Raw genomic sequence first — 21,951 nt, 5'->3', positions numbered from 1 at the left:
CAGTGCAAGCCCACCACTCACTCGTCGCAGGCTGGTATCGTGCGCACCACCACCGAGCACTTCCTTCAGCAGGCGTTGCGTTCGGCGCTTCTCCTCCGGATCCAACCGACCCGAAAGATCCTGCAGCCAGTTAGTCACCCTGTCCAGCTTGTACTGCAAGTCCTGTGTCTCACCCACAGGCTCCAGCGCGTAGCTAGGCAGTCCCAGGTGCTCCGGCCACCTCTCATCCCCAGTAGGGCGGTCGTATTTAGACAATCGCCTGCGCTGGGTGACGTGTCGTTCCAAAAATTCCTCGGGCCCCGGGGTTGTCCCCGAGATTGCCCGCATCATGCCCGAGCTGTGCGGGCCGGCACTCGCGCCGTCGCCCTGGGAGAGGTCCCAATCCAGGCCCTCTCCCTGCTCAGAAAAAGTATGTCCCTCGCCCTGCATTTTGCAGGTGAAAGGAGTTGTGAGATTTGACTTGATGTCAGACGCACAGGAAACTCACAACAAAACTTATTCAAAAGAAAATAGTTTTATTGATTAGCACTATACGCATTGGACTGAAAGTCAAATCTGACTCGAAGCCAGATTTGCCTCAGCTTATCAATACATTTCTCCCGCCCAAAACTTGACAGTTCCCAAGGAGGGGGGTTAGTGAGGAAAGACATATGTGAAACAACAACAGGATTCCAAACTCCCATCCTTGAGAGAATTGACAACAACCCTGTGAGCCCATAACAAGATAAGGTTAGAATAACATCACTACTCTACTTTATTGCTTACACACTACAAGGCCGGGGCTAGCAGGCGCCAGGTTCAATTAAACAATATAACTGACATGGAGGAACTCAGGCTAATTTATGACAGAGATTCTACAATCCTGACACCCTGCCTGCCCAAGACTTGAACTCTCAGGTAGGAGTAGTCTGGATTGTCCCACTGGGGTTGGCTCAGCTGAGTGAGCAACACAAGCATGCAAGGGCTGTGGCAGGAGGGGACAGGCTTCATTCCTTGTGAGGGCAGCAGGCAAAAGGAAACTGTGTGACAGGCAGAGACTTGAATCAGTGTCTGCAGAGCTCTCTGAGGAATGTTCCCTCCAAGACCCCTGGCTGGCTATACCACAGAGCTCCTTGGGGGATGGGTGGTGCTTTCTCTTTTTTGGTGTTTTCCATCCAAGAGTAGCAAAAGCCCAGCACTTTTGGGGAGAAGGTGTGGGCAGCATGCACCAGTTGCCTGTCCCTGCCTGCCTATCACCGGGGCATCAATGACATGCCTTTCTGTGATTGGCAGATGTCAGCAGGGTTGCTATGGTCTCCGATGTAATTGCTACGCTCACTCTACAGCTTGCCGGGGGCCATTTTTTGTCAATTATTTCCTTTCTGCAGAGTGAGCATTGGTTATCCATTAGTAACATGCCAGCACTGGGGTCTTAAGATGTGGCGTTTCCCCTTCAGCAGGCTGACTTGGCATGAGTTGCAGAGGATTTTGGACAACAGTGAAAAGAATCCCTCAAGAACGCCGTTGCTTAGGAGATGCTGAACAACTCTCAGTGCTCTTTGTTCTTAAAAGGCTGCAAAAGCCCTAAGACAAGATGTAGGAAATGCGGGGAAATGAAGGAGCCGAAACTGCTAATCAAAGTTGAATAACAACATCTGATGTTTCACAAGAAAAGTAAAGTTGGTTTATTAAAAAGGATGAGCGCGGACGGGAGGGGAAAATGTAGTTAAGAGAGGAATCCAACCACTTGGGTGTTTTGCAAATAGAATGCTGGGTCCTGTGAGCATCACAGTGCGAACAAAGCACAATCTATCTTTTCTGTCTGGTGCAAACAATGTTCCCATGAGATGGAAACATGACCACAACCTTCTGCACGCTGCAGATCTCACAGCCTCACGACAGGCAAACAAATCGGTTTACCAAGAGCAGATGCAGATGGAAAACTGGGCTTTAAAATTTTAAATGGCTACTAGGGAGGGGCTTTCTCAGATAAAGAATGATGGAGGAACGAACATCCCATGGAAAATTTTGACCCAGGAAAGACGGTTGTCTTTTGTATTTACAGGATGCAGAGTCTCTGGATAGAGGACAGAACAAAATGGTCTATTGCTCAGTTAATTGGTAGGAGAATAGAGCCATTAATAATGAACGTTAATAATCTGAACACATGACTGAGCTAATGAATTTATACTCCCTCATAATGGGCTGTTTTGAGACGGAATGTTTAGGCAAGCAAACCCCAACCTGAATGAATTCCTGACACAGAGCCCTACCCAAAAGCCTCTGCCACCAGCCATTCTGCTTGTTTTCATGGCGTTTCCCAACAAAATTGAGAGTTAACTAAACAGAGCAGTATGGTGCACTTCCGTGTCCCTAATGTGGATTGGCCCTACAATAACAGAGATTAAACGGGATCAGCTAATCCTACAGTGAGTTCCAATAGCCAAAAACGGGGAGGGAGGGGGGAAGTTTAAAACATACACACAGATGCACAAACTATGGAGGAGGAATTCTGCCGACTGCAAACAGCTAAGTCCTGAACACAATGGAGCCGGCATCTGAAATAATTAAATTGTTCAGCAAGGCAGTTAACTTAAAAAAAAAAAAACGTTCCAACTTTTTTTTTAAAACTTATGGGTATGTCAGACTGTAGGACTAAGATCTGGGAAAACCAGTTTTGAATCTCTATAATGCTGTTCAAGCTCTCTGGGTGACCCTGGGCTGGGAACAGGGCTGTTATTGTGAGGGTAAGACAGAGGAGGGGAGAACAGCATGAGCTGCTTTGGGTTCCCATTAGGGAGACCAGAGGGCTAGGAATAAATGAGAAAAAAATACCGTATTCAGTATTGCCCAGGCTGGCCCAATCTCATCAGCTGTAGGAATCATAGACCCATAGAGCTGGAAGGGGCTATACAGGCCACCTAGTCCCACCCCCTGCTCAATGCAGGATCAGCCTCCAGCATCCAGGAGAAGGATCTGTCCAGCCGCTGCTTGAAGACGGCCAGTGAGGGGGAGCTCCCCACCTCCTTAGGCAGCCCCTTCCACTGCTGAACTAGACTCCTAGAATCCTAGAGTGGGAAGGGGCCATGCCCTGCTCAGCCCCCTGCTCAGTGCAGGATCAGCCTCCAGTATCCAGTATAGGTGTCTGTCCAGCCGGTGCTTGAAGTTCACCCACACCTTAGGCAGTTGATCCTCCTGCTGTGCTCAGTCAGGCATGCCGAAGCACAACTACTCAACTGTGAAATCCCCCCCCCATTATCCAGGCAATATTGTTCTACATGTAGTTTAAAACCATTACTGTGGGTCCTTGCCCTCCTCCAAGTGACAACCTTTCAAATCTTGTCCCCTCTCAGCCTCCTCTTCTCCAGGCTAAACATTCCCATGTCCCTCAGCTTTTACTCATAGGGCTTGGTCCCCAGGCCTCAGATCAGGGGTAGTCAACCTGTGGTCCTCCAGATGTTCATGGACTACAATTCCCATGACCCCTGCCAGCAAATGCTGGAGGACCACAGGTAGACTACCCTTGCCCTCTTAGGAAAAGGGAGTCCACGGTTGCTGTGTAAACCCCCCTCTATTTGTCTTTGCCCTGATCTGGATGGCTCCGGCTAGCTCAAGCTCATCAGAACTTGGAAGCTAAGCAGGCCTGTCCCTGGTTAGCCCATGGAGGGGAGACCACTTGGGAAGTCCAGGGTCACTGCATGGAGTCAGGCAACGCAAACCACCTCTGTTGTCTCTTGCCTTGTAAACTGTACAGGGCTGCCCTAAGTCCAGCCTCGTTTATTCAGGGGAATTTGCTTCCTGCCTATTCCAGCCCGATTCAGTTCTAGAGTCTCCTGCAAGAGGCAGAATGCAAGGCCCAGAGCACCCTGGCTCAGTCAGGCATGCCGAAGCACAAGGCTTTTTTCTAACTGGCTCAGCAGCATAATTTAGAGGGTGGGGCACAAAGCACAACTGGGACAAGGAGTGAAAAACAGACCCAACAGAGCGAGTGACCATTTATTAAAATAAAAAATAAAAAGCGGCGTATAAGAACCTCCTCCTCCTCCAGTATTACACTTAAATTTCTTTTTAAAAGCATGACTTCTTTATCATTTTGTTCTACTCATTAAATTGCTCTCATGCCAACAATTCACGATGGTGCAATTTTTAAAAATCAATCAGAGTGTACCTAGAGCGGCCTGCACTTAGCAATCTAGGGAACACAGCACATGCCAATCACTGGTGGCTGTTTTGCAGCTCTTAGCGTCATCAGTGGGGCAGCTGGAACACTTTTGTAAAATATCTGTGGGTTTTTGTCCAAGGTATTTGTGGGACAATGTCCAGAGGATATTCCATACCACAAGACTTTGCTTTGGGAGCTTCGTGGTTGCTGTGGCAGACCAGAGCTCCCTCAGTCTCAGCAGCTTCCATGCGGTTATCAGTTTCAGGTGATTGCCAGGAGCCATTTGTTGCTGCACTCAAGCAGTGAAAAGAGGGAAATGCCATCACTGAATGACTATAGTCTGGTCATCACATGTAATTCTAGGAGTGGAGTTTGCCAACCCTGCCTTGGCACAAGAAAACACCTTTTCCTAGGCATTGCTGTGCAGGTTTCTCTTGAGTCCAGGGGAACCTTTAAGACCAACAAAGCTGTATTTAGGGTCCAAGCTTTCGTGTGCACACTTCCTCGGATATCCGAGCCAAAATTTGTTCTGCTGCTTCAGACCTACACGGTGACCCACTTGAATCTAGGTTTCTCTTGTGAGGGACCTGTCGCAGACCTTTCCGTAACATCGCCAATGGGAGTAGCAGGCACATCGTCTACTATAGCAAAAAAGTCCAACGGCGCCTTCAAAGCCAAGATTCACTCTAGTCACAGGGTTGCCAACTGTGGCTTGAGAAATTCCTGGAGATTTAGGAGTGGAGCCTGGAGAGAGCAGGGTTTGGGGAGGGACCTTGTTGGGATGCAATTCCATAGCACCCAACCTCCAAAGCAGCCATATTTCCTCTCTTTGCCCTGGAGATCGATGCCAGATCTCCAGGCCTCAACTTGAGGTTGGCAACCTAAAAAAATTAAAATAAATGATTACCCAATGTCCACAATAAATGAGGCAAATTATCAATAGGCGAGGGGGAACCAAGTTAAATTTTCTTTTTTTATTTTCTGTAACTCCTATCTGGGTATGTTGGAGCCCGAAGCGTCAGCCGTTAATCACTAATAGTTTTATTTCTCCAATGTTTTTGTAACTACAACACAACTTAAGGGGACTGACTGGCTGTTTTCAGTGGTAGTCAAACTGCGGTCCATGGACTACAATTCCCATGAGAATTGTAGTTCTCATTTGGCATCATTTGGATGTTGTGACACACTTTACTAATTGGCCACAATTTGCTTTTGCCTTTTGCCTTTTATCTCCACAGTTATTCATTTTTTGTTCCGCCCCCTCAGTCACGCCTCCATCTTCCCCCATCTCCCCACAACCCCCAAGTGCTCTGCGCAGGCGCAGAGGCTCCAAACAGCTCAATGAGCCCATCCCAGCCCAATGCGCAGTTCTTTCTAGAAAGCCAACCGCTCCAGCCGATCAAGATTCCTATGCCCTTCTCCTTCAACCAATCAAAGAAGCCCGCCTCCTCCAATCCCCTCCCCCCGGCTGGGAAACCGCCCTTCTTCATTCTCCCTTCTTGAAGCGCGGCGATCAACCAAACTACGCGCAGGCGTGGCTCAACCAACCCGAGCGAGACAGCCGACACCCCTCAGCCAATCAGGAGGTCCGTTCAGGAAGGGGGGGATTGTTTACCTCAAGAGAAGAGCGAAAGAAAAGAGAGGCTCGAGGAGGAGCGATTCAGGGCGGGGCTTCGCGCGCCGAAGTCGGGAGGGCAGGGCGTGGCCTTAACGGCGCGTTTCTGCGGCGGGTGGGCGTGTCGGCCCCGCCCCCGGCCGTTATAAAGGCTGCCGTCGGCGGCGGCGGGTCCGCCATTTTGTGCATCTGAGGGAGAGACACGGGAGTCGCGCGAAGCCGAGGGGGAGGGGGCGAAGACCCGACTCGGGGGTTCGGGGACCAGGGGGCGGCCCGGATGGTGAAATCCTCCCTGCAGCGGATCCTCAACAGTCACTGCTTCGCCCGGGAGAAGGAAGGAAATAAAAAGACCCACCAAGGAGCCGCAGACATGCCCGCCCTGCCCGCCAGCGCCGCTCTGAGGAGGTGAGAGCAGCAGCAGCAGGAATAGGAGGGAACCCCCCCCCAAAAAAAATAATGACTCACGGTCGGAACAAAGGGGCGCCTCAGGGCCCCGCCGGGTCGCGCGGCCTCGCCTGCAGGCCCCGCCCCCTCCCGGGAGGGAAATAGCCCCTTCCACCACTTTGCATCAGGGGTAGAGAAGCCGGGGCTCCAGAGGCCCATGGACTACAATCCCCAGGAGCCCCTGCCCACTGTGGCTCTCTTGGGGTCCATGGACTACAGTCCCCAGGAGCCCCTGCCCACTGTGGCTCTCTTGGGGTCCATGGACTACAGTCCCCAGGAGCCCCTGCCCACTGTGGCTCTCTTGGGGTCCATGGACTACAGTCCCCATGAGCCCCTGCCCACTGTGGCTCTCTTGGGGTCCATGGACTACAGTCCCCAGGAGCCCCTGCCCACTGTGGCTCTCTTCGGGTCCATAGACTACAGTCCCCATGAGCCCCTGTCTACTGTGGCTCTCTTGGGGTCCATGGACTACAGTCCCCATGAGCCCCTGCCCACTGTGGCTCTCTTGGGGTCCATGGACTACAGTCCCCATGAGCCCCTGCCCACTGTGGCTCTCTTGGGGTCCATGGACTACAGTCCCCATGAGCCCCTGCCCACTGTGGCTCTCTTGGGGTCCATGGACTACAATCCCCAGGAGCCCCTGCCCACTGTGGCTCTCTTGGGGTCCATAGACTACAGTCCCCAGGAGCCCCTGCCCACTGTGGCTCTCTTGGGGTCCATGGACTACAGTCCCCATGAGCCCCTGCCCACTGTGGCTCTCTTGGGGTCCATGGACTACAGTCCCCATGAGCCCCTGCCCACTGTGGCTCTCTTGGGGTCCATAGACTACAGTCCCCATGACCCCTGCCCACTGTGGCTCTCTTCGGGTCCATAGACTACAGTCCCCATGAGCCCCTGTCTACTGTGGCTCTCTTGGGGTCCATAGACTACAGTCCCCATGAGCCCCTGCCCACTGTGGCTCTCTTCGGGTCCATGGACTACAGTCCCCATGAGCCCCGCCCACTGTGGCTCTCTTGGGGTCCATGGACTACAGTCCCCATGACCCCTGCCCACTGTGGCTCTCTTGGGGTCCATGGACTACAGTCCCCAGGAGCCCCTGCCCACTGTGGCTCTCTTGGGGTCCATGGACTACAGTCCCCATGAGCCCCTGCCCACTGTGGCTCTCTTCGGGTCCATGGACTACAGTCCCCAGGAGCCCCTGCCCACTGTGGCTCTCTTGGGGTCCATGGACTACAGTCCCCATGAGCCCCTGCCCACTGTGGCTCTCTTGGGGTCCATGGACTACAGTCCCCATGAGCCCCTGCCCACTGTGGCTCTCTTCGGGTCCATGGACTACAGTCCCCATGAGCCCCTGCCCACTGTGGCTCTCTTCGGGTCCATGGACTACAGTCCCCATGAGCCCCTGCCCACTGTGGCTCTCTTCGGGTCCATGGACTACAGTCCCCATGAGCCCCTGCCCACTGTGGCTCTCTTCGGGTCCATGGACTACAGTCCCCATGACCCCTGCCCACTGTGGCTCTCTTGGGGTCCATGGACTACAGTCCCCATGAGCCCCTGCCCACTGTGGCTCTCTTCGGGTCCATGGACTACAGTCCCCATGAGCCCCTGTCTACTGTGGCTCTCTTGGGGTCCATAGACTACAGTCCCCATGAGCCCGTCTACTGTGGCTCTCTTCGGGTCCATGGACTACAGTCCCCATGAGCCCCTGCCCACTGTGGCTCTCTTCGGGTCCATGGACTACAGTCCCCATGAGCCCCTGCCCACTGTGGCTCTCTTCGGGTCCATGGACTACAGTCCCCATGAGCCCCTGCCCACTGTGGCTCGCTTGGGATCCATAGACTACAATCCCCAGGAGCCCCTGTCCACTGTGGCTCTCTTGAGGTCCATAGACTACAATCCCCATGAGCCCCTGCCCACTGTGGATCTCGAGGGGTTCATAGATTACACTTCCCGTTGTGGCACTCGAGGAGGTCTGTAGAGTACAATTCCATGAGCCCCCTGCCCACTGGCTCTTGCGGCGTGCATAGACAACAATTCCAGGAGTCTCTGCCAGCATGGGAGGCGTTCATGGGAATTGTAGTCCACAGACCTCTGGAGAGCCACAGTTTGGCCACTCCTACATTATGGCAGGAGGACACCCCATTGCACCAAAGGAGGGTGTTCGTTTCCTGCTTTTTAAAGTGGTTTATATCTCCTGTTTTATCTCCAGCATCCCTGTGAGGTAGGTTAGGCTGAGAACACATGACTGGCCCAAGGTCACTTGAGCATCTCTGAGGGTGCTTCTGTTTTTCTCCAAATGGCGTAAAAGAAAAGTCCTTGACATTGTCCATCCCCCCCCCCCAAAACAAAATCTTGCTTAATAAGCACAGTGACATTTATGCTGGCTAACACCCAAGAAATAATATCTTTCTTCCAGTATCTTTGTTTCTATGCTGCCTGAAACTAACATGAAAGGCAGGATAGGAATGCTTTTAAAAATACTGTATGTGAGGTGGGCGAAAGAAAAGGGTCAAAGTTAGATTTGTTACACCATCACCCCTCCTTCCCACACTAACACATGCCTGGGAGAATTAAGAGGTTATATTCAATATGTATTGGGGGGGGGGGAAGCAGCTGTTACTGCTAGGGAGTTGCATTTGTCCCCCACTAAAAATCAAAAACAAAAAACAACCAACCTCTCCAGTGCCAATACCCTGGAATACATGTCTGTTGTAGAGGAAGAAAGATCCCAGCTTCTTTCTTTCCTTCTGCCACTCCTTCATGCAGGAAAAAGCTCCTCACCCAGGACCACTCCGGTCCCGATTCTGCTGGTATCTGTCCGAGGGAGGAGAAGAAAGCGAGACACTTCTCTGTTTTGTCATCAGGGGAAATAAAAATGTGTTTGCTCTCTCCTAATCCACAGCAAAAAAAAAAGGGGGGGGCTGGAGAAGCATGCCACCCTCTGAGGAATGAAGGGGTGTTCAGTGTGTGTTCAGTGGGGAGGAGGGGGAAGAAGTCAAACATTTGTCAAGCAAATCCAGTTTTGTGTCCTCCCCTCTCCCCTGATCAGCTTTGCCATCTTTGCAAGGTAGAAGGGGGAGAGCAGAGCTCAACCATCCTTCATGGATGATCATCAAGATCTGAGTGTTTTCTTTTCCACCTCACTTCCAAAACACACACAACCCCAACCATCAAGGCACCCAAAGACCAAACAAGCTACTTAATAGATATATATATATGTGTGTGTGTGTGTGTGTGGAGTGCCAGAATTATGTAAGTAGATGTAAACTAAAATCTCATTGTCATCGTTATTTGATTTTTCTATTGGCTCCCCAATGCCGGAGCAGACCTCATTGATGGGCCATATGAGGAAAGAAAGATGGGCTATAAATTTTGTAAAATGGGTGAGTAGGAGGAAGGATAGCTTCTCATAAGGGGAGAGGGACTTCACTGCCCCCAGCCTACCAGGGGCATGAGCACATTAGACTTCCAGGGAAGCGTGTTTGTGATGGTGTGGGAGAAATAGAGAAGTAATTGTGCATTTACCTGATGGCCTGTTAGGATTTACTAGTCAAACGGATGGCTCTGGAGCATATTTGACACATTCATGAAAGGATCACGAGGGATGGGTTCAGTTTGGGGTGTTCCTGAACCAGAAGCCACAAAACAAACCAGCCAGTTTCCTTGGGGGAAGCAGAAAGAACTGTACAGTGGCTAGAAGCTAGTGCTCTGCTGTACAGCTAAAATGGCTGCCAGCCCTTTAAGCCTCTCAGGTTCCCTGCCCAAATGGAGGGAAGCAGAAAATGGGGGTTTTAAATGGCAACTGCAGGCCGTTTCAGTGATTTGATGGCCTGGTGTCAAAGAAAATGATTGCAACTCTCTAATTGAGCATACAGTTATTAGGGATTGGTTCTTACCAGGCAGAGAAAGCTAAGAAAGCAGTCTGTTCCTCTCTGGAAAGTAGTTTTTTTATAAGCTTGTGGAAGGAGGCTCCCAGAAGCTCATGTGTGTGTGTCACTACTGCTTATGTAAACATTGGAGACTGAGGGGGAAGGCATGCAAGCAGCTTTTTGGACCTTGTCAGCAGCTTATGGGGGGCTGGCTTGGTAGCTGCAGAATGGTCCTCGGAGACGGGTTGAGGTGCGGTGATTCCAGGTTATTAGCCTGACCCATGAGGGCATCATCTCTCCTAGCCTCCAAGGGAAGGGTATCTAACACTCTGTAATCCTATTGTTGGCATGCAGGTTTGTTTGTGGATTCATCCTGCTGTATCTGTGCTTTTCTACTTATCTCAATAAATGCAAAATGCATCATGGTTTTCCACCTGCTATGATTAATTGGGCAACATTTTCATGCCAGCCAAAGCAACTCTAAAAAGGCCCGTTGTGCCCCGGGCTAACAGTTTGATTTCACATTCCTGCTTCCAAATGGGAGGGAGTGAAATGGATCACTAAAATGGCTGCCGGCACATTAAACCTCACAGCCTGATGGGCGGGGAGGGGGAAGTACTGTTGACACACTTTGACGGTAAGGTTTTGTGGTTCATAAAATAATCCTATTTAAATCTTGCAAGCAGAGATTTGTAATTATCTGGGCATGCCACAGAAATAATGGTGGAAGGGCAGTCCCCACTAAAGAAGGTTTTTACTAACATCTGAATATCATCTTGTAACTGACAGGAGAGTTCTCCTTTACACAAGAGACAGCAGAACCTTGGAGACAGGAATGTAACCTGGTTAAAAGGAGGCCCAAGGTGGCAAAGGGAATAGACGTCTCCAGACAATGTATATCTCTTTAAGTTTTAATTTAAAAACAACTGTGTAAACAGAACAGTCAGCCTTGTGTGCTTTCCGTCAGTTAAGATGATGCAAGCTATTACACAGCTAAGTTACACACGTGCTCTTTGAGATGTTGGGAAGGGGTGGGAACTTGTCTAGTGTGCAGGAAGCAATTGGGGGGGTCTGTTTGAACCCCTCTTCCATCTGCTTAGGCATGATGAGGAAAGAGTTCAGCATAAGGCATTGGCACCAGCTTCAGTGTGGCCTGAGTAGCCTCTTCATACACCCTCTGGGCATGGCCTAAAGGAATTCTCTCCTGTCACTCCATGGTTTTGTCCATAGCCTGTTTAGGTGCAAGGCTAATGCCCTCTTGCCCAGAAATGATGCCACACCTGACTTACTGCATTTTATACTTCGTTTAGGCAAAGCAATTTGTTGGGAGGACCAAAATCCATGAAGGGTTTGGGAATTGGGAGCCGGATGGTGCTGGGGGAGGCTCTTGGCTTCCCTTGCAAAATTACCTGACCCAGTAGCCCAGCCTGAGCCATCTCACTCTCCATGCTGTGTCTGAGCATAGGTGGGAGTCATCTGTGGGTGGCGTAGGTAAGTGGGCTGAGGTGTATACCTCAGAAACGGAATTTCTGAGCGAGGAGGACTTTCCATTCAGCAGATACTGGCTTTCTTCTCCCAAGGAGACTTTGCATAGCATGATGGATGAGGAGAGCCTAAATCCTGCAAGTTTGTTTTCTGAGGAGCGCTGGGGAGCCATCAGATAACTCTATGAAATCAGGGTGTGCCTGTAAGAGAGAGAAAGAGGATTAACAGCTGCTGAAATGGCTTCCCAATAAAACACTTAGAATCACAGAGTTGGAAGAGACCTCCAGGGCCATCTAGTTGCAGAATGCAGGAAATTCATAACTACCTGCCCACCTGTAGTGACCCCAATTCTATGCCCAGATGATGCCTGCCCCCCAACCTCAGAATCCCTGACCAGTCTGGCTTGGAGGAATTTGCCTCCCAATCCCAAAGTGGTGAATGGCATTTCCATGGGCATGCAAGAAAGGGCTACAAGAGCCAAGCTGACACAATCTGCCTAAATTCACAGGATCAGCATTTCAGTCAGGTGGCTCTCCAACCTCTTCTTAAAAACTTCCAAAGATGGAGAACCCACCACCTCCTGAGGATGAATTTCATCCCATTGGTTCTGGTCCGACCCTCTGGGGCAACAAAAAACAATTCTGCTCCACACTATATGTAGAGCCTTTCAAGTATTTGAAGCTCTTGGTCGTCCTCTCTCCAGGCTAAACAGACCAAGCTCCCCCAACCTTTCCTCATACGTCTTGGTCTCCAAACCCCTCACCATTTTCGTTGCCCTCTGGACATGCTCCAGTTCGTTTGCATCCTTCTTCCGTTGTGGTGCCCAAAACTGTATCCAGTATTCTAAGTGAGGTCTAACCAGAGCAAAGTGGTACCATCATCTTGCACACTCTGGACACCATACTTGTTTTGATACAGTCCCAAATTCCCAAGTCACACAGCTGACTCATGTTTAGTATATGGTCTACTAAGACCCCTAGATCCTTTTCGCACATGCTACTGCCAAGACAAGTCTCCCCCATCTTATTTTTGGGGGTTTGAAGTAGTCATCATCACCCTCCATCCCCCAATGCCCTTGTTCGGGTAGGGGAGAGTGGTATTTTCCGCCATGTTTGGTATTTTTATAGTCCCTTAACGGGGGTTTTAATGGGGGATTTTAAGACTATTGTTACCCGCCACGAGCCTGTAGGGAGTGGCGGGAAATAAATCGAATAATAATAATAATAAATGCAGAACTTTACATTTATCACGATCAAAATTCATTTTAGCCCAGTTTTCCAGTCTGTCCGTATCATCCTGTATCCTGATTATGTCTTTTGTTCTGTTTGCTACCCCTCCCCATCTGCAGATTTAATAAGCACCCCTGTATTCCCTCATCCAAATGATTTATGAATATGTTGAACAACACAGGGCCCAGGACAGATCCCTGAGACTCTCCACTCCTCACTCCTCTGCAAGAGAATGATGCGCTCTTTGTGCTATCTGTCAACTAATTATTGATCAACCTAACAGTTATAGGATCCATACCACGTTTTATAAACTTGTCAACAAGCATATCATGTGGAACCTTATCAAAACTTGCTGTTATAGGGAGCCTAAGCCTATTTGATGTGCTGATTGCAGTCTTGCGTGGTCTACATTTTTAACCAGAATTGCTGCTGCATGCTGATTTTTACAAAACTGTATGGAGTCAGCACACACACTCCCAAGTATCACTGGCTTGGTTCTACTGATCCGGTTTATGTTTCCTTGCTGATGAGCACGTGTGCCTTGATAGAGGAGGTCCAGCTCTGCTCTGGCACCAGACAGGTAACAACATCTATCGTCTGCTTATGGCCTTTCTAAGCAGTGTCTTAAGGAGTCTTCTGTAGCTCAGACTCTTTTTTGATGTCAAAAACTAGTGCAGAATGCATGGGTAAGAAGATGCTAAAACCTTTCCTTACATAACAATATGGAGGTGCATTGCTGTTGGTGGACAGGATGTAGTTAGTTAATCCAAACTCCCTTGCTTTTCTAAAAGAATGGTTGTAGCCACAAGCAAAAATAACACTATATAGCATTGTAAAAAAAGAAACTGCTGCCGAAAAAGGAGAAGAGGAAAACAGCATAGAAGCTGGGATTCCTTTTTTAGAGAGTGCAGAAAGGCATTCCGTCCAGGACCTCCTTCAAGGAACGCCTGAATCCGTCTCAAGTCGGGCTGCCTTCTCTGCCCCTGGTGCCCAGCATCTTTTAGGATGAAATGTGTCCTCTTGTAATCTTTGAGCCTTGCATGTCAGGCCAGAGGGGATGGGAGAGAGAGATCGGCTAGCTGCGTGATTGTTTTTAGAATGCCTAGTCGGTGACGCTGCAAATGTCAGGGATCAGGGGTGAGCAGGGGCTGTGCAAAATGGTGGATTTTTCTTGTTTTGCCCATTTCCACTGTTCTGCAAATGGCTGCTGGCAGGATGGTTTCAAGCATTTCCCAAAGGGGAGCTGTGATCTGCTGCATCTGCTGAGGTGACGCAACCAAAATGAGCCTGCAGGGTGAGCCGTGGTGCAGAGGGAGGGGCTAAGGGGGGCAAGGGATCATTTCTCTTGGTCTTGAGAGGAGAGCTTTCTGCTGTGTGTTGACAGAAGACCATTTTTGTGTGTGTGTTTGCACAAACTGATTGGTATTTGTTTTTGCGAAAGTGGAACCCTTAAGAGGAGCAGCTGGCGGCTACCAAGTTCAGGAGTCGCACAGTAGCGATCCCCAACCATGGTCCTTCGACTAATTGGAGGTGGGCCCCGAAGGATGCCTGTCTGTTGTAAAGGGCTGGGTGGGATGAAGTAAAGGGCCAGGGGGGGGGCCCTGGCCCTTTACTTCATCCCACCCAGCCCTTTACAACAGACTTCGGGTGTCCTTGTCTCCCATCCCTCTCGTTGCAGAGAAACAAGCTCAGGGTTCCCATTGATTTGTCATTGTCATTAGTTAAAATTTCCATGAAAATAAAGTTCCTTATGTTCCTTGTTGTGGCGCGTCTGTATCTTATTTTGAAGGGATGTTTAACCATTACCATAGCGATCAGAGAGCGTTAGGGCACTGGTTGAGAGTAGAGGAGTAAACTACCCCCCCCCCCCCACCGGGCCTCAGTAAAAGGCATTGAGTGGTCCCCGGTGATAAAAAGGTTGGGGACCACTGCTTTACAGGTGCAACTCTTTAGAAAGCCATGTTCTGTGCTTGAAATCAGCTTGTAATTCAGCATTGGATGCGTACAGCAAGTTTCCAAGCTGGCCTGTTTTGTAGGAACATTCCGATTTGCTCACGAGCAAAGAGGTTTTATGCACTCCCACCAGTGAGTTGGGAGGGCTTCCCGTTCTCATGCATTGCAAGACTTGGGTACTCCCAAGTAGGCCCTCATTTCCAAGTCAACATACTTGCCCTGCAACTCAAAACTCCGCACAACCCTCCCGGCAGCCTGGAATCCTGGGTTTGTCCTGAAAACCAGAACATGGCTTGCATGGAACGAACAACTAACTATGGCCTGCTGCAAAAGCTGAACTAATCTCATCACAAATGCCAGTGTAAGAAGGCAAAGGGCCCCTGCAAGGTGGACTGACATTAAACACCCGTGGCCATGGGCTCTCGTTTTTATGGCTAGAAACAAGCATAAAGAGGAGTCCCTTCCCCCAGAGGGTTCTGGACCTTTTGATAAGCGAGCAGCTTGTTCCAAGAATTCTGATCAATAGGACGTTGAGACAGACCTGTCCGCTGAACAGGAGGGAGTGTTTGAGCCGGACATCTCCCCAGGGTTGTTGTGGGTCCCTGAACCAAGGCTCAGCTCTCCTCTCCATCTCTCTCCTGCTGCCAGAAAGCGGCAAACTCGCCACTGGATGTTTGTAACGGTCACGCTGAAGAATTTTCCTGGTGGTTCTGGGCAACCTTATAGATGGAATCATAGAGTTGGAAGGGGCCATACAGGCCTTCTAGTCCAACCCCCTGCTCAACGCAGGATCAGCCCAAAGCATCCTAAAGCATCCAAGAAAAGTGTGTATCCAACCATTGCTTGAAGACTGCCAGTGAGGGGGAGCTCACCACCTCCTTAGGCAGCCTATTCCACTGCTGAACTACTCTGACTGAGAAAAACTTTTTCCTGATATCTAGCCTATATCGTTGTACTTGAAGTTTAAACCCATTACTGCATGTCCTCTCCTCTGCAGCCAGCAGAAACAGCATCCTGCCCTCCTCCAAGTGACAACCTTTCAAATACTTAAAGAGGACTATCATGTCCCCTCTCAGCCTCCTTTTCTCCAGGCTGAACATTCCCAAGTCCCTCAACCTATCTTCATAGGGCTTGGTCCCTTGGCCCCAGATCATCTTCGTCGCTCTCCTCTGTACCCTTTCAATTTTATCGACGTCCTTCTTGAAGTGAGGCCTCCAGAACTGCACACAGTACTCCAGGTGTGGTCTGACCAGCGCCGTATACAATGGGACTATGACATCTTGTGATTTTGATGTGATGCCTCTGTTGATACAGCCCAAAATGGCATTCGCCTTTTTTACCGCTGCATCACACTGCCTGCTCATGTTTAGCTTACAATTATGTTTAGTTTACAATTTCTTTCAGATAGTTGAATCTGAAAGAAATCCCCAGCAGGAATGAATCTGAAATGGTTGATGGCCAAGGTAGTTGCTTCTGTGACCCCGCAAAGAAATGTAAAGGGCTGGGTTGTGTCTTAGTCAGCTATTTGATGGGCTTTCATTTGGTCAAACTCCAGCTTTGGTTTGAATAGACAGGAATTACTTGCCTATAATTGACCCCCCCCCCCCCACAAGAAAAAAAAACAGTACTGTGCTAATGGTATAAAAATACAAGCTCAAAACCTGGTTTCTTTCTCTGTACTGATTGATACTGTTTATTTCTTTCTTCAATTTCTTACCCAGCCACTCCCAAATGGCTCGTGGCAGGTTACAAAGTCTGTATAAAACCCCAATAAAATTCCCTTAAAACCCGAGATATAAAATACAATCAGAAAAATAAAATCAATGAAATAAGATATGACGATGAGGCCCTGCTCACCCCTACAAGTGGATTGGAGCCCCTTCAGTTTCCTCATCTAGTCTCTGTTAGAACCTCTCGCAGCGCACTGACCCCTTGCTGTACATAAGTGTGTCACGACAGCCCTTGACAGCTGGCTTTTCTGTTTGTTTCAGTTCCAGGGTGTCCTTCAATTGCTGCTGTAACTTGGGTCCAGGGCCTCGGTGGTGCTCCTGATGCCCCTCACCCACCCCTGAAGATCCCAGGTGGGCGAGGGAACAGTCAGAGGGATCACAATCTTTCAGCTAATTTATTTTATTCTGTAAGTATGTGCGGTGTTTGTACTGGGGAATAATGCGAGCTGGGGTTGCAGTGAGCCACTGACTGATTTGGGGCACGTTTCGGGGGGGGGGGGGGGCGACAGAATCAGCAGTGTTTGGATTGCATCTTGCCAAAGAGTTAAATCTGGTGAGTGTGCAAGTCTAGTGTGGAGGAAGGCAGTTAAATGTGTGTTCTATTATTCATGCCAGTTTGCAACCTTAAATGAATCTAAACCTCTGAAGACACACGGCTGCTTGTTGCTTTGCTCTCCTAGGATAATCGGCTGAATGTAACAGAAGAAGTAACATCAAATAACCGGACGAGAATCCTTAATGTCCAGTCCAGGCTGACGGATGCCAAGCACATCAGTTGGAGAACTGTGCTGAATAACAACCACCTGTACATTGAAATCCCTCACGGTGCTCTGCCTGAAGGGAGCAAAGATAGGTAAGCTGAAAATGGCCTGCCGTGTTTTTGGACGCTCTTGTGTTTGCTGTGTCGCTATCTATCTCCTCCAAAGGCACTCTTAGGTGAATTTGAAACACGGCACCCGTTTGGGTAAAAGCAGTTAGATTCTGCTGCACAACTAATTGGCGTTCAGTAGGAGAGCTGAAACGATGTACTTCATTCTTTTAGCAAGTCTGAGTAGTTGTGTTAATAGAAGCCGAGTGCAGGCCAGATGGGTTGTGACTCAGATTTAATCCAAAGGAGGATCTTAAGCTAGAGACGGGATGCTTATAACTGAAGTGCAAGTCAGGGCGTGCGTGAACCAGAGGGAGGGAGAGCTTCCTTTTTGATTGCAAAACAGGTGGCTGAAATTGTTCTGGACTGTCTCCCCCCCTCCTCCTCCCCCCCAAATCCGAACCACAGCAGCTTGAATGCCTCGGAGGGGACGACACAAACTCACTTTTCCACCACCCCCTCCTTTCAGTTTTGCAGTTCTTCTCGAGTTCGCTGAAGAACAACTTCAAGTTGACCATGTCTTCATTTGCTTCCACAAGAACAGAGATGACAGAGGTGAGCTCCACTGCTGTGCAAGGCCTGTGGGGGAGGGTTTAGATACAGGTTGGGTGGGATCCTATCTGTGAGTGGTGAGGTGTTCCCTCCTGCCACAGGGGTGGATTTGCAGGATCCAATCCATGGGTGTGATCCATGTGCCAGATCTCTAGGCCAGGGGACTCCCATTCTTTTTTAGTGGGACATCTTTTGGAATTTGAACACGGGGTGGTGGGCACACATGGAGCCACCACACCCCTCAAGAGGAATTCCCAGTGTGGGGCTGATGAGGGGCAACTTAGAAAATACACCCGGAAGGAAGAATGAGAGAATGCAACCTGTGCTGCTCCCAGGGCCACGTTATTTCAATTTGTACAGCCGGGCATCACTAATGACAAATAGAAAGCTTTGCCCTCCAAGAGCCCTACCTGACCCCACTCACCTTCTGAAAAGGCTTGGGTGCTCTGGAACCCACCGGCCCCAACTCGGGGCTGTCTGCTCTAGATCCTCGTACTCAACGGCTCCCCTTTTCTTCCCTGCAGCCTCGCTGCTCCGTACTTTCAGCTTTTTGGGCTTTGAGATTGTGAAACCAGGGCATCCCCTAGTCCCCAAGAGACCCGACGCTTGCTTTATGGCCTACACGTTTGAACGAGACTCTTCTGGAGAAGACTAGACTGCAGTGTTTGCCTCGTAGAGCTTTTCTTGTTCTCTGTAAAGACGAATCTGTAGAAATTTTGTCAACATCTGTAATCTTCGCACGCGTGCGCGCTTTAATGACATGTTCTTTGTACGAATTATTGTGACTGGCTGCTGTGGTGATGGGGGCGGGGAGATGTTCAAAATTTCCGAATTATTTTGGGGTCATCTTTCTCTTCTGGATTTTGTCCGCCTGTTGTGATTGTGCAAAAATAAATGCTCACTCCAAATTAGCAGTATATTTCTTGGAAGTTTAATATTGTGTGTTTGTGATACTGAAGTATTTGCTTTAATTCTAAATAAAAGTTTATATTTTACTTTATTGCTGGTTTTCTTGCTTGAAAGTGGACGCTGTGCTCCTGGCGTTGAGGGGGTTAGCCTGGTTCTTATTGGCGCTTCCTCCTCTTAACAACCAATGGGAGAGCAGCAGTGAGGGGAGGCTCAGACTCACAAAACTTTAGGGTGAGAGGGGTGCTGAAAGCCAGCTGCCCTCCTTTTTCTGGGACAGGGCAGTCCTCAGTTGAAGCATTTAAGTTAGCCCTCCTCTCTCAATCGCGTAGGCCAGGGGTAGTCAAACTGGCCCTCCAGATGTCAATGGATTACAATTCCCATAAGCCCCTGCCAGCAGATGCATGGAAGCCTCGCCCACCTTACAAGGGTGTCTGTTGTGGGGAGAGGAAAGGGAAGGCAACTGGAAGCCGCTTTGAGACTCCTTCGGGTAGAGAAAAGCGGCATGTAAGCACCAACTCTTCAAAGACATCAAGGAAGCACACTGCCCTTCCTGTCTGCTGGAGAACCCTTGGCTTCACCCCTTGAGTCCTCCCATAGTTGTCATCCTAATTTTCTTTCTGCTTTTACCTTCTGCTGCTGTGGGTACCCGCCCACTCTCTAAAGTCCTCAGTCCCTGCATCCTTTGTTCCCAGCACGCGTTTAGTTGAAGGTGGGTTTGTCAGTGCTGGATGCTCGGGGGTAGGCTAGGAGGGGGCCCACATGCTTGGGTACAGGGCCAAACCATGAAGGGAGCTTTGACTTTCAAAAGCGTATTACTCCCCTTCCCCCCAGTCCTGCTGCTCTCTGAGGCACTACGGGCTTGCATCTAGCTGCGCCACTAGATGTGTTTTCTAACCCTCACAGAGCATGGTGACCAGGCTAACAATGCTAAATGCCGGCTGTGATGGGGGGGCTAGTTCGATCATGGTTCAGAAGCCAAGGGCTACCTCAGTTGCTTTCTGATCAGCATCACTGGTTGGCATCTGAAGTGTTCACGTTTGGTTTTTAGCATCGTTCTTCCTTGCAAAGATAAGAGAGAAAACCTCAGTAAATCCTGCAAAGGGAATCGCCTCATTCTGAGCGCAGCGAGCCAGCAGGACTGCATGCCAGAGCACAACTTTTATTATTCCCACATGAGCGCTTTGCAACATATCCAAGGAAAGCATGAAGGGGCAGCTCTGAGATCCCTGCAGGCTTCTAAGATCCCTTAGAAGGCTTCTGCCAACACCCTTCTCTTTGCCAAAGAGCACCAGGTAGCTAACAAGTAAACACGCATGTTGCATCACCCGTGGGATGACTTTGGTTTCTTCCCTTTTTTGTGGTCTCGGCAGCCCTTAGTAAGTCCTGCTGCTTTGAAACAGTTCCCAAAAGAGCTCTCTTCCTCCAGCTTGCTTGAACGGGGCTCCTCTCATGGTTAGCCATAAGCACTTGATCCGTTTTATGTGTCCGTTCGTATGTTCTCACCAACACGATGCCTTCAGCCTGACTGCTCAAATCTTCTTTACGTAATTCCCAGGGAAAAGCCCTTCTCGCCCATGGAGACGGCCCTTCCACCAGCCGGAGGTGTCTGTAAGAAGGAGATAAAATGGCGCTTGATCTGTTGGTTGGAGAAATAGGTGTGAAATCTGGATTCTCTTGACAGCCATCGGACTGAACGCAGCAAAGTATTAGGGTTCAGGGTTTGCACCTTTTCTCTGAAGTCCTGTGTGCGGTGCAGGACTCCTTGGAATGCACAGAGGATGTAACATACTAAACCAGTCTCTCTCAGCCTTTTGAACGTGGAGTAACCCCTGAACTATTCTTCAGGCTTCAAGTAACCCTAGAAGTTATGCTACACCTCCCTGCCATGCCCCTGACAGTCACATGTTTACAGTGTGCATGGCATCTGTTCCACTTCATATTTCGGGTAAGGGCTAGGAGGAGGAGCTGGTCTCATGGTTTAAGTGCCACTCGGGGTGGCTGTCCTCCAACCAGCTTGCCTGTCTGTCCAGCAGCCAGCCAATCGCCTTCAGTCCCCCACCCCTGACCACCCCCTCTTCCCACTTCCCTCTGAAGCCACAGATCCCGTCAGTGTGAGAGCTGCCCCTACTGGTGAGTTCCCTTCCCTGGGGGGCCTCCAGCCTGCAGCTTTTCCAGGTCCTGGGGAGAAGGAGAGGTCATTCTCAGGGTTCTTGCACCCCACCCCCCTAATCTAGCACCAATTGTATTCCGGAATGCAACGGGCTTTGTCCCTAGTCACTAATAAAATGTTAAATAAGTTGGTATCTTTTGTGTGTGTGCAGTACCTCACCTGAGAAAAACAAGGAAGCTTTCATATCATAAAGTGCACCATGCAAAATAACAATTCCCAGGGGAAATGCCCAGTGTGATTTGGAGATGACTTGGGCCTCTGGGAGATGCCTCCAGGTGACACCAGGAAGTTGGCAACCCTAGCAAGACCTGAGGGTCAGAAATGGCTGCCAGGGCAAGGGGATGAAACCTGGGATGAAAGGAGCCCTTGTACAGGCTATGCCACAGTCCTTGCCCTGGAGCCAGCTAGGCATTAGCCTCCCCGTAGGACCTGGGGATCCCCTGCAAATTCAGCTTTGGTAAAGACCAGATTTGAGCTAGGATCTTCCTGGAACGTTGGGTTGTTCTCTTAGACGGGCATTTCTCAACCTGGGTTGTGCGTAACCCCAGGGTTATGCTGCTTGGATGGGGAGGATTTGATTTTTAATGCATTTTGGAAAGATTTTAAAATTTACCCCAGGTTTCCCCCTAATTTGGACAGCTTGGCCTGGTCCTTCCCAAAATGGCCATAGATGGGCCTAGAGGAGGTGGGCCCAGGCCCCCAGCCTGGATTTTTGGTCCCTGTGGGTCAGGGGTAGTCAAACTGTAACCCTCCAGATGTCCATGGACTACAATTCCCATGAGCCCCTGCCAGCATTGCTGGCAGGGGCTCATGGGTATTGTAGTCCATGGACATCTGGAAGGCTGCAGTTTGACTACCCCTGCTGTGGGGGGTGGATCAGGGCACTGGGCTGCTTCAAGGCTTGGTGGGTTGGGTGGGAACAGGGAAATCCTAGCTCATGCCTCCTGCCGCACCCTGGATTTCCTAGTTCCCGTCAGTAGCACAGC

General features: G+C 49.9%; 2 protein-coding genes and 1 long non-coding RNA gene across 7 annotated transcripts in view; 1 reads left to right on the top strand and 2 right to left on the bottom strand.

Annotated features, from left to right (window-relative positions):
- Positions 1-3,962: 3,962 nt before the first annotated feature.
- LOC143834782 (uncharacterized) lies at positions 3,963-5,841 on the bottom strand. Its single transcript, XR_013229889.1, has 2 exons — positions 5,757-5,841; positions 3,963-5,022 (listed from the first exon to the last, which is right to left on the bottom strand). It is a non-coding gene; the product is annotated as an uncharacterized LOC143834782 (long non-coding RNA).
- A 97-nt stretch (positions 5,842-5,938) lies between these two features.
- Positions 5,939-18,886, top strand: OAZ1 (ornithine decarboxylase antizyme 1). The gene is given in 6 exon segments (XM_077331544.1): positions 5,939-6,161; positions 16,728-16,785; positions 16,787-16,873; positions 17,147-17,319; positions 17,804-17,889; positions 18,411-18,886. Coding segments are annotated over 6 exon segments (663 nt in total). The 5' UTR covers positions 5,939-6,033; the 3' UTR covers positions 18,542-18,886.
- The window catches only part of MYO1F (myosin IF), a 98,071-nt gene continuing 93,266 nt past the window's right edge, over positions 17,147-21,951 (bottom strand). For all 5 annotated transcript variants that reach the window (XM_077331534.1, XM_077331533.1, XM_077331536.1 and 2 more), the window contains one exon: positions 17,147-20,401. In XM_077331534.1, the coding sequence (XP_077187649.1) occupies positions 20,325-20,401 (77 nt within the window). In that variant the 3' untranslated portion in view covers positions 17,147-20,324. The remainder of the gene's footprint in view (positions 20,402-21,951) is intronic.

The sequence above is a fragment of the Paroedura picta genome, chromosome 4, assembly GCF_049243985.1.
Source record: "Paroedura picta isolate Pp20150507F chromosome 4, Ppicta_v3.0, whole genome shotgun sequence".
NCBI classification, from domain to species: domain Eukaryota; kingdom Metazoa; phylum Chordata; class Lepidosauria; order Squamata; family Gekkonidae; genus Paroedura; species Paroedura picta.
Note: the sequence above shows the minus strand (reverse complement) of the source record. Positions and strands in the feature narration are given on the sequence as shown.